Source organism: Kogia breviceps, chromosome 2 (assembly GCF_026419965.1).
Source record: "Kogia breviceps isolate mKogBre1 chromosome 2, mKogBre1 haplotype 1, whole genome shotgun sequence".
Classification (NCBI taxonomy): Eukaryota; Metazoa; Chordata; class Mammalia; order Artiodactyla; family Physeteridae; genus Kogia; species Kogia breviceps.
The window spans coordinates 60129775-60141722 of record NC_081311.1 but is presented as its reverse complement, the minus strand read 5'-3'; the positions used below and the strand labels follow the sequence as shown (position 1 = coordinate 60141722).

The following is an 11948-nucleotide window of genomic DNA, read 5'->3' as shown; positions in this document are numbered from 1 at the left end:
CTATATTGATTGACTCATGTCCATCAAGGACTACCCCTGGAGCTGTATTCTCTTGTACCAGAAAGGGGCAAGTATCTATCTCAGAAAAGCAAAAGGTTTTTTAGATCTCTGAGTTTGGTTTCATTGGGCAGAAATGATCCCTTGGCTATTCTAGCTGCAAGAAAGCCTGGGTAATTTAGTATAGTTAGCTGAGTTCTGATAGGAGGAAGGGGAAATACATTTTGGGTGGACAACTAGTGGTATCTTTTATACCAACAACAAAGAGTGGGATTATCATACTTGGTTCAGAGAAAGCATCATTCATCCCTTAGGTTTGGGGAGGGGCCCACCTTCTCTCAGCATATTTGCCTCCTTTGACAGATAACACTTTTCAAATGTTCTCCTTAAATGTGAATTGATACTTTTCCATCAAGAAGTGGGTCTATGTTCCCTTCCTGGAATCTGGTAGGACTCATGTATGATTCAGGTGAGAAGTGATATTTGTGACTTTCAAGGCTAGGTTAGAAAAGGCAATACAGCTTCTGCATAGCTCTTGATCTCTTGGGAGATGTGCCTTTGGAATTCTGAGTCCTGTAAAGATGTCTGGCTACCCTGAAGTCATCATGTTTGAGAGCCCATGGGAGGGACCACATAGAAATAGAAAGAGATACTTGAAGGGCTCCATCACTTAAGCCCCCATGGTCTTCAAGTCTTCCTAGTCCAGGTATCAGACATATGATTGAAGAAGCTTTTGAGATTATCCCAGCTGTAGCTACTATCTGACTGCAGCCTCATGAGAGACTCTGAGTTAGAACTTCCCAGCCAAGTTACTTCCAAATTCCTGAACCACAGAAAACATGAGAATAAAAGATTATTGTTTTGAGTAATTTACATGCAGCAATAGATAACTAATATATTTCTCCAAAGTATTAGATTCTACAAGTTAAGGATGAAGGAGAGAATGCCTACTGAGTAGGTAACCAATGGTGTTTGTTCAACTCATAAGTAGTAAAGGTGTTAAAGCAACAATTCAATGTATATAAAAATAAAAACTCAAGGCTATTTTTTCAAAGCACTATTTACAATAATAAAAAGTTGGAGACAACCTAAATGTCCCAAACTAGAAAGTTGTTTAAATAAATTATGATTCTTACACACTTTAAATGTAATATGTCTATAAACTGACTATAAAAATCAAGGTTTAGGGCTTCCTTGGTGGCGCAGTGGTTGAGAGTCCGCCTGCCGATGCAGGGGACTCGGGTTCGTGCCCCGGCCCGGGAGGATCCCACGTGCCGCGGAGCGGCTGGGCCCGTGAGCCATGGCCGCTGAGCCTGTGCGTCCGGAGCCTGTGCTCCGCAACGGGAGAGGCCACAGCGGTGAGAGGCCCGTGTACCGCAAAACAAACAAATAAATAAATAAATTTATTAAAAAAAAAAAAATCAAGGTTTGAAGAATATTCAATGTCATGGGCATATGTTCTTGATATAATAATGTTAAGGTGAAAATAGTAGGAATAAAAATTGAACACTATATTTTAAAAGGGTGAATTTTATAGTATGTAAATTATCTCAGAAAAAAATTGTATGAGAAAAAATTGAACATACCCATAAAAATATATATGAACAGAAAAAAAGGCTAAAAAGGAATATATTAAAATGTTATTAGTAGTTATCTTTGGAAGCTGAAATTCTCCATAATATTTAATACCATTATTTGTAGCTTTCTCACACAATGAAGAAGGTTGAAGTGCAATAAAAAAGTGAGAAAAATGGAAAAAGGTGTAAAGTTGAAAATGATTTAAATTCACATTGAATTTTTAAAAGCTTGGTCAAGAAAGAGCAGCATCATATGGTAGTTCTATTTTTAATTTTTGAGGACGCTCCATACTGATTTCCATAATGGCTGTACCAATTTACATTCCCAAAAGTGTATAAGGATTCACTTTTCTCCACATCCTCACCAACACTTGTTATTTTCTGACTTTTTGATAGGAGCCATTCTAACAGATATGAGGTGATATCTGTGTGGTTTTGATTTGCAGTTCCCTGTTGATTATTGATATTAAACACCTTTTTGGATGTCTTCTTTAGAAAATGCAATTCTACTTCTGGGTATATATCCAAAGGAAACAAAATCTAACTCTTGAAAAGATATCTGCACTCCCACGTTCACTGCAGCATTATTCACAATAGCCAAGACATGGAAAGAACCTATGTGTCCACACAATGATAAAGAAAATGTGGTATATGTATTAAGTGGAATATTATTCTGCATTAAAAAAGGAAATTCTGCCATTTGCAACAACATGGATGAATTGGAAGACAGTATGCTAAGTGAAATAAGCCAGACACAGAAAGATAAATACTGCATGATCTCACTTACATGTAATATCTAAAAAAGTCAAACTTGTAGAAACAAAGAGTAGAAGGGTGGTTACTATGGGATGGGGTGGATGGAGTGGGAGAAACGGGGAGATGTTGATCAAAGTGTACAAACTTTCAGTTATAAGATGAGTAAGTTTTGGAGACCTAATATACAGCCTGGTGACTATAGTTACTAATACCGTATACTGTTAATGTATTGTATACTTGAAATTTTCTGAGTAGATCCTAAGTATTCTCAACATACATGAAAAATTGTAACTATACGCGATGATGGATGTGTTAATTAGCTTGATTGTGGTGATCATTTCACAGTGTGTCTGTATATCAAAATACCACATTGTATACTATAAATGTATATATACATATATGATACCATATATTTAAAATAAATAAATAAATAAATAAATAGTCTTTATTTGCAAATTATACCTTATTAAAGCTAGGGGTAAAAAAAGAAAAAGAACCACATTGTTTTCAAAATGATGGTGGAAGTGGTTGTGGTTTTGGGTGGGGGTGGAGGGTGGGGTGGGGTGTGCATGCAGCATTTGGGGAAGGAAAGGAAGAACTACTGATCGAGCCACTGTGTGGTTCTTATGTGGGGACAGCGTGGGGAAGGGGCTGGTGACGTGTTCTAGAGAGAGAAGGTACATCTGTGGTGAGATGGGGGAATGCAGTGTGTATGTGTATAAGTTGTAGATTGACCCACGTGGGCGTAAAGTGCACTGGAGTGTACTGAGTAGGTGTAAGTAAATCCTTAGACACATAACCGACATACAGCAGTCCAAAACCTCATCAGGAGAACACAAACATGGAGCAAAACTGAGCATCCCAACTAAATATAGAAGAATCTCTATCCTTAACTAAAATTTTTACAAATTGTACTCACACTGACAGTTGCTACTATGTCTCAATTTCCCAGTCTGTGTAATAAAAGAGAACTGTACTTCTTGTTTTCTACCTAACTCCGACAATTGCTACGGACTTAAAAGAATCTAAAGTTTCCCATGTCATTGGCACTGTATAAAATAACTGCCAGCATCAAAAACTCTTCCCCAGTTTCTTCTAACTGGAAAACGCTAAATTTTTACATATCTTACAATGTTCCCTATCATTAGTGGCCTTCAGACTAATTACACAGCAAAAAGTAATGTTGAGCTAGCCACGACCAGGAGCAAATGTCACACAGTCCTTAACCTCTGTAGGTTACAATCTTGTGGAAATTTACCTTTTCACCTTTATCTTTGAGTTGTATCAACATTCACTTCCGTCTGACTAATTTAATCACTCTCCCGAACATGCTTCCCTCCAGGTCTTGCTCATTCTGGAATGTCGGCCGGCCCTCTTGCCTGCCTAACCAAACATTATTCTTCCTTTGAGGCCAGATTTAATTCCACCATCCCATAAACTCTTTCTTACCCTCAGGCCCATGGTGAGCTCCTCTTGCTTGGAACTTGATCACATGATCTTCACCACATTATTTTTGACTTACTGTCGTGATGGTTCTTAGTCTAGTGCAGGTTATGAATTGACCTCTCTCTCTCTGGTAACATTTTTTGAGTGCTTATTATGTGCTAATCCTTTGTATTCAATAAGATTGAAAACATTATTATCCCCATTTTAGAGATGAGAAAACCGAAGCTTTGTAACTTGCCAAGTGTCAATTTGAAACTGTGTGGCTAAATGCCCAGCTATAAATCTGGGGTTTCTGTTATTATAGAGGAAGAGAAGAACAGATATTGGGGACATCTAGCAGTCCCTGTCACAGAGAGATGTGAGAGAAATGTAAAATGGTCATCTAATAAATGGAAAATTGTGTTAAGTGCTATGAAGCAGAAAGGATTATATAAAGAGCTCACGCCAGGGCTTTGCAGTGGGAAGTCATAGAGAAAGAACTAGAAATGGGCCTTGAAGATAGGTGCATTAGTTATTCTATTGCTATGTAACAAATTACCTCACAACGCCCATTTATTTTTTAATTTTTTATATCAATTTATTTATTTATTTTTGGCTGCGTTGGGTCTTTGTTGCTGTGCGCAGGCTTTCTCTAGCTGTGGTGAGCGTGGGCTACTCTTCCTTGTGGTGCACGGGCTTCTCATTGTGGTGGCTTCTCTTGTTGCAGAGCACGGGCTCTAGTCCCACGGGCTTCAGTAGTTGTGGCTTGCAGGCTCTAGAGTGCAGACTCAGTAGTTGTGGCACACGGGCTTAGTTGCTCCACGGCATGTGGGATCTTCCTGGACTAGGGCTCGAACCCACGTCCCCTGAATTGGCAGGCAGATTCTTAACCACTGTGCCACCAGGGAAGCCCACAGTGCCCATTTATTATCTCAAAATTGTATACGTCCGAAGTCCTGTGTGGTGTGGCTGGATTCTCTGCTCAGTATCACAAGGCTGTAATCAAGGTGCCAACTGGACTGAGTTCTCATCTGGAAGTTTTGGGGCAAATCTGTTACCAAGATCATTCTTCTTGTTGGCAGAATTCAGTTCCTTGTGGCTGTGGGAATGAGGTCAATGTTTTTCTGCTGTTTGTCAGCCAGGGCCAGGCTTAGCTCTTAGAAGCTGCTTGTATTCCTTGATATGTGGCCTCTTGCATCTTTAATCCAGCAATAGCTTGTCAAATCCTTCTTGTGCTTCTAATTTTTAATTTCCTCTTCTGTGACCAGCTGGAGAAAATTCTCTGCTTTAAGGGGGCTAATGCGATTAGGCGAGGCCTGCCTCGATAACCTCCCTATCTTAACTTCAACTGTACTATACAACGTCATCTACTCATGGGAGTAAAATTTATTATAGTCATAGTCCTGGGGATTATACCAGGGGCTGTAAATCTAGGGGGACATCTTAGAATTTTACCTACCAGAGTAGATAAGACATAGACAAGTAGAGAGAACTTTCTAGGTGGGAAAGAAATGAAGGCAAAAGTCAAAAGTGAAACTCCACCACAGATTTTTGGATATTAGAATATGTCTGTTTGTGACTGCTCCAATAATAATAATAGCTTCCTTTTACCGAGGTCTCCTTGGTGTTTACACAAATTCATTCACCAATCCGTATATCAGCTCTATGAGGGTGGTTTCATTTCACTTTTACAACAAAAGAAATTCAGGCAGAGAGAAGAAAAGCTACTCACCAGAGTTCTATCCCAATCAAGTTGTAAAGCTGGGATTACGGCTTGAGCTCTGGATGACTTCCGAGTTTGTAGTCTTTGCATTGTGTAACCCACCTGACTGTGGCTCTGGATGGGAAAGCAGAAGGCAGTAATGTTGGTCTGAGCCCAGTCTGTGGAGGTATTGACGTTAAAATGTATTAAAATGTGTTAACAGGTGCCGTGGAAGATTTTAGAGGGTGCATGTGAATTGTGAGGGAGGAAAGGGACAGAAGTGGATATGGATGTGGATGGAGGGGAACACATGGACTGGATATGCAATATGGTATTTTAGGGAGGTTAATATGGCCAGTCAGGAGGAGCCTGGATTACAAGATTGTAGGCAGGGATGATATGTTACAGTTGACAACTACATGATCGAGCCTCTGAATCTCGCTGCCAACTTGCAGGAAATTCACAGAAGAACGTGTTAAACTGCACATAAGTATACAATCAGCAAAGAGGAGGCAGCGTGAGGATTATAGAAAACAAATTGTATACAGTTCCATCATCCAAATATTATTATTACTAATGTGAAATAGTGAACAGAGAAAAAAGCTTTGGTAGCTATGGTAGGACTAGAGAAAAAATTTAATAGATTTGATAAGAAACTCCATAAGGAATGGAAGTTACTAGGGAGTTGTTTAGTAATTAAGTCAGTAATGGTCAGACCTATGTTACCAGCTATGTAACTAGGGTCAGGTTCATGGGTGTGCAATCAGTGTAGTTACACAGGGCCCTGCACTCAGAACTTCACATTTGGGGTCAAATGCTCTGCAATCATTGTCTGTATTCTTAATAATTTTACCTTTGAGTTTGTATTTTAGAAGAGAAGTCCAATGGGACAATTGGAACAGGCACTGGGGGCTTGGAACCTCAGCTTCTACATGGTCCTTCCTTCTACCACCTCTCTTGGATGGGTTTTCAGCTGCTTGTTCTCCCAACCTCTGGCCCCCTGACCTCACCCAGCCGCCCCTGCCCTTGTTCAGTGACCACTTCTACCCTCTACTCTACCTTGGGCAGGGCTCTGTGTGTGCCCCCGATAGTATCTAGGGGTTAGGCAAGGAGGTGGTCATTCTCAACCCAAGGTATCAATGCCACTGCATTTTTTTGCGCTTGACTTGGTGGAGGTGAGTCTCTTGCCTTCCTTTGTCCAGTTATTGAGAGAGTCTCAGTGTGGAGGTTGTAATACCTTTGGAGGTCACCCATTTGCTGTGGGTTGGGGAGGCAGTCCTGTGGTAAGAAGAGATGCCTGGTTTGGCCTCCTGTCCCTTGCTGGGAATAGTATGTCAGTCCAGCGGCTAGCAGGAGGGGGCTTCAGGCAGCCAGTGGGTTGCATGGGCCCCCAATTTCCTATGGGGGGGATCTGTATTTATCTCAAAGGTATCTCCCTGCCCAGGAGTGTGACATTAGATAGCAAATAAAAAATACTATGACAGGTTGAGAGAACACCAAAGAAAGGAGTAAGCTTCACATTTTAGTATCTTTAACAGCACTTTTTTCTGCTTTTTGACCCACATTTTTATTTTGCACTGGGTCCCACAAGTATCAAATTTAAAGTTTCTTAGAAAAAAAAAAAAAAGTTTCTTAGAATTTAGAAAATACCAAATAAACGTTAGCTTAAAACAGAGAAAGAAATCTATTGCCTCTAAGGACATGAAAGCAGTAACAAAAAAGTGGAGGTATTATGAGAAGGAAAAGTACAGGACTTGGTAACACACACAGCAGAAACAGGGGATATATACCACTAGGTAAAAATAATTTCAAGAATTGCACAGGGCAACACACACTAGTTTAGTCTCTTGAAAAACATGGGTGCTTAAGAAATATTTGCATTTGACTTGAGCATCTTCAGCTTGGCGGTATCAGCGAAACTGTTTCCTCTTGGAATGCGGAAGCTTAGGCCAAAGAGATTTTGAGGTGAGGAAGACATTTAGAAGATGTCTTCTACAAAGCATGCTGTGAGAGGAATAGGCAATTTGGTCTTATCTATCAAAATGTAAAATGTACATAGTTTTGCATTTTCACTTCATTTCTAGGTCCTCGATAAATACACGTGTACAATACAGAAGCAAGTACAATGATGTTCATGCAGAATTGAATAGCAAAAAACAGAAACCAACCTAAATGTCCATAACTAGGAAACTGTTCGATTTCAGGTAATGGCGTACCATGCAGTCATTAAAAAGAATGAGGTAGACCTGGACCTGTATTTACCAGGAGTGAGACAACCAGGTGATTTTAATTAAGGGGAAAAATATCAAGTTCCAGGAAAATGCTTAATCCCATTTACTTTGAAAATATATATGTACAAGATAATGAGTAGATAAAGGTCTAGAAGCCTGAACACCAAACTTTAAACTGTGAATATCTCTGAGCTTGGGAGTGGGTGTGTGTGTGAATGAATGGGATGCTTATGCTTTCTCTGTGCACTTCTGTGTTTGAATGTATTACTGAGAGGAAATGGAAGGTGTATTTTGAGGGCGTCGTGTGAAGGGAAAAGTTGGGGAGCAGGGTGAAGACTTACAGCTCCCTGGTCTCTTCAGACTCCAGCGCCGTCTGAGGTGAGGAGACCCCGCCCCACTGAGGTGATTCTGCAGAGGGGCGGAGCTCTGCAGAGCCAACGCTGGAGGCGGCCCCGGGGGGCGGGGCCCCGACTCCAGCCGCACGCTCCTCTCCCACCATGCCCTAATAAGGAGCGCCCGGCGTTAGGGCTCGGGAATCCGGTCGCAAACCCCGCGGCTCAGCCCCAATCCCAGGCCCCGCCCTTGGGAATGGGGGCGGGGCCTTGGCGGCGCGGTTGCGTGGGCGGAGCATCTCAAAGCGGGACCAATAGGAGTGGAGGCCCGGGTCTGAGCGGCGCTGCCATTGGGCGCAGCGACGAGAGGGGGCGGGGCGCTCGCGAGGCTGGTTACGCCGAGGGAAGCCCGGACTCCGTAGTCGCTGCTTAGAGTCCGTCTCTTCGCGGATTCCCGGCCCCGCCGTTCTCAGATCTCTGTAGCTCGCGGTTCGCCGCCCCGCTCGCCGCCGCGATGCCGGTGTTTCATACGCGCACGATTGAGAGCATTCTGGAGCCGGTGGCGCAGCAGATCTCTCACCTGGTGATCATGCACGAGGAAGGCGAGGTGGACGGCAAAGCCATCCCTGACCTCACCGCGCCTGTGGCCGCCGTGCAGGCGGCCGTCAGTAACCTCGTTCGGGTGAGTGCGCTGGGCCTGGGATGGGGAACGGGGGCGGGAGACGTCCCTGGGGTTCCGGCTCGCCTCGCGGCTCCCCTGCGTTGCCTGTGGCTTTGCCGGTGGGCTCGGGAGCCAGACTGCCTCGGGTTTGAATCCTGACGCCCCCGCGTTGTGACCTTGAGCAAGCCCCTGAGCCTGTATGGGTTTCAGTTTCCTCATCTATAAAATGGGGGCAATCATAATAATGCCTGCCTTGCGGGTTTGTTGTGAAGATTCAGCAAGGTGGTATTTATAAAGTGGCTAGCTCAGCTTATGACCCATAGTAAGCGCTCAATAAATGATAGGCGTTAGGATGTCTGATAGCCCCTTTCCCTCAGCAGGCTGTCGCCCCTCCCGTTGACAACCTTGCTTTCAGCTCCTTTTTAGGCCTCCCCAGTCTGGCCTCTGGGCTGGCGGGCTCCTCTGCTGATTCCCTGACTTTCCTTCCAGGGATTCTTATTTGAGTCACGTTGTTCTCCTTTCTAATACTTCTGCCCCTCACCTTGAAACCCGCCTCACCCACCTCTGAGCCCTCCCCAGAGCTCCCCGCGTCCGGCCCGTCTGTCCGCTTGTCTTAGTGGCCACTCGTCCCTGTTCCTCCTTTCCCGGGCATTCTACTTATGCTCACACCTCTGGCACTCACAAACACCGGGTGATATCTTTATGAAGTAATTCATGACTACGAATCCCTTTTCCCCTTTCGCTTAACCCTGTTGCCTTTCATCCCCCTCCTCCCCCTCCAACTCCCGTGGAGATTTCCACCTGGCTTTACCTGCTGTCAAACGGCTTCCTCCCACTGGGGCCTTTCCAGACTCGGGGGCCCTCTTCGTCGGCCCCTCCTCCTGGCAGGAAGCAAGATGGAGAGGCCTGTGGAATCTGGGATCTGCGGCCCCTGCCGGAGAAAAGAACGGGGCGTCTCCTCCCCGAGCCACAACTTTCCTAGATGGCGCGAAGTGGCTCTGCAGACCCCTGTAGCCCACAGCTGTGACTAATAACTGAGGTGATTCCTGGAGGAGGCGGAGTCCACTTCTGAAAGGGGAAAAGAGGCGCTGTGACCAGTCTCCTAACACTCTGCTGGCTAATATCACACTTTTCTTTCCCACCCTGGGTGGGTGACTCAGACTGCTGCTGCCCGTGAGGAACAAATTTGGAAAAATTTTATACGGCTTCCCCACTGAGCTTTGTAACTAACTGGTGTGTGCCAGGGTAGTTAGGAGGCTGGTAGGCAACTGTGGGTCTGGGTGGGGCTTGGGTTCCTTATCTGATTAGAGCACTTTAGCGCACTTAGCTGCTCAAAGTCTTCCTCAGTCTTCAGGGGCCCAGTTCTGGAGACAGTTCAGGAGACTGGTAGCTAGGAGAACGCTACTGACCAAATTCCCCATCTGCCTTCTGTGTAGATTTAGTTAGACTGTATTCAGGAAGAATACTGAATTCATTCAAAATGTCTAGTTCTACACTGTTCTTGTTCTTTTTATAACTAATTTTAATCTAAGACTCCGGAGTACATTCTTATGTAGTGTTGTCTAACATGGCTGCATTCCAGGCCTCCATTTCTCAACAAATAGGAAACCATGTAAAGAGACAAGGTAATAGTGTCCCTCCAAGGAGTACTTCAGGAAATGAAATCTTAAAACCACATGTTGCACTTGGAACAGAGCTAGTGTATAGTCTGGGGGCTGATATCTGGTTAGGCTATTTAGAAAAAAGTTATTTATGAGCTTCAATGTATGAATTAATAAGAATTGAATGTCTGCTATATAGGGAGCTTTTTCTTTTTTTTTGCGGTACGCAGGCGTCTCACTGTTGTGGCCTCTCCCGTTTCGGAGCACAGGCTCCGGACGCGCAGGCCCAGCCGCTCCGCGGCATGTGGGATCTTCCCGGACCGGGGCAAGAACCCGTGTCTCCTGCATCGGCAGGCGGACTCTTAACCACTGCGCCACCAGGGAAGCCCTATAGGGAGTATTTTAATAAATCAGTGGTTCTTAGGTTGAGATGTGTATCGGAATCACCAGTGGAGCTTTTTAGAAATAAAGATGTCCAGCTCCCACCCCAGACTTACTGAGGAGCGCTATAGGGGGATCAGGTTAAGGCCTTTGTGTTTTTGAGAAGCTCCATAGGTGGCTTTGATGTAGTCCCTTAGTTAGGAAACACTGATACTGTGAGACAAATACCAAGAAAATGAGGCCACTGATGAGCTGAAAACAAAATTACATATAATTGCAGACTTCCCAATACATTACAAAAGAAGGGACTTGAGATTGGTGGTAGATAGGAATTAGCAGAGAGAAAGTGGGGAGGGTTGTGTTGATAAGTAGTTAATCATGAACAAAGGTACTTGTGAATAAGTGACTTCCAGATTACATCAAGTAGATTGTCTTGCTTAGCACAGGAGGCAAGTTGGAGAGAAACTGGAGATGAAATTGGTGCATGCCATATGGGCACTTTAACAGAAGTCCAATAAGACGAACAAAGAGAATGGAAGGGATAGGATGAGGACAGTGTGTGAGGGAGACTGTATAGACTGTGTTCTGGGGAGGCCCGAGGACCTACCCATTGCTTGGAATCCTGGGTGTCAGTTGTGGCCCTGTGTATATGCTGCTGAATATTGTGATGAATCGTGTACATGTATCAAGTTCTCACCTAGATTGTGTCTGGAGAGCAGGCCTTGTATGTGCTTCTCAGTTCCTACCCTCAACATTGGCACATGGGATGGCTTGATATTGTTGAAGGAAAGAAGGAACTATGGAAAGGAAGATAAATTAGGAGACTTTTAAAATTGGTTGGTCATGAGGAAAATGAGGGCCTGGACTTTGGGTGTGGCAGGGAAAATGGAGCAGGAATTAGAACCATATTAGAAATACAGTAGAAGAAGAATTAGTAGAGCTTGATAATAGAACTCTCAGGAAAAAACACACGGTGCTTCTATAAATTAACGAATCTGATTTTTGAACAAATATTCTGGAATTTATACAGTTCATGTTTCTTTCAGTTACCTTGGGAGGCTATATCCTTATTCAGGTGCTTCTCTTTGGGAATTTCTTACAGATTATTTACATACATATGTCAAATTAATTTGTTTTATTTTGGTCAAGAAAATTTTGTCTGAAGTGGGCATTTCTTAACCCTACTACTTTATGTATCATTCTTGAGTCTCAAGTGACTTTTGGATATTTCCAAAATTAAAATTTACCAGGTGATGATGAAATTCTGAATTGTTAAGCTGTAGTC

The 11948-nt window shown here is 43.6% G+C and overlaps 1 protein-coding gene across 7 annotated transcripts in view; it reads left to right on the top strand.

The window, feature by feature from the left end:
* The first annotated feature begins 8219 nt into the window (after nt 1-8219).
* The window catches only part of VCL (vinculin), a 111701-nt gene continuing 107972 nt past the window's right edge, over nt 8220-11948 (top strand). For 6 of the 7 annotated variants that reach the window (XR_010838928.1, XR_010838927.1, XM_059053142.2 and 3 more), the window contains exon 1: nt 8430-8702. Coding sequence is in view for 5 of the 7 variants with exons in the window: in XM_059053142.2 (XP_058909125.1) it covers nt 8535-8702 (168 nt within the window). In the remaining 2 variants the exon portion in view is untranslated. Of the gene's footprint in view, nt 8703-11948 lie in introns of all 7 variants that reach the window. The other variant, XM_059053144.2, reaches the window with a different exon arrangement.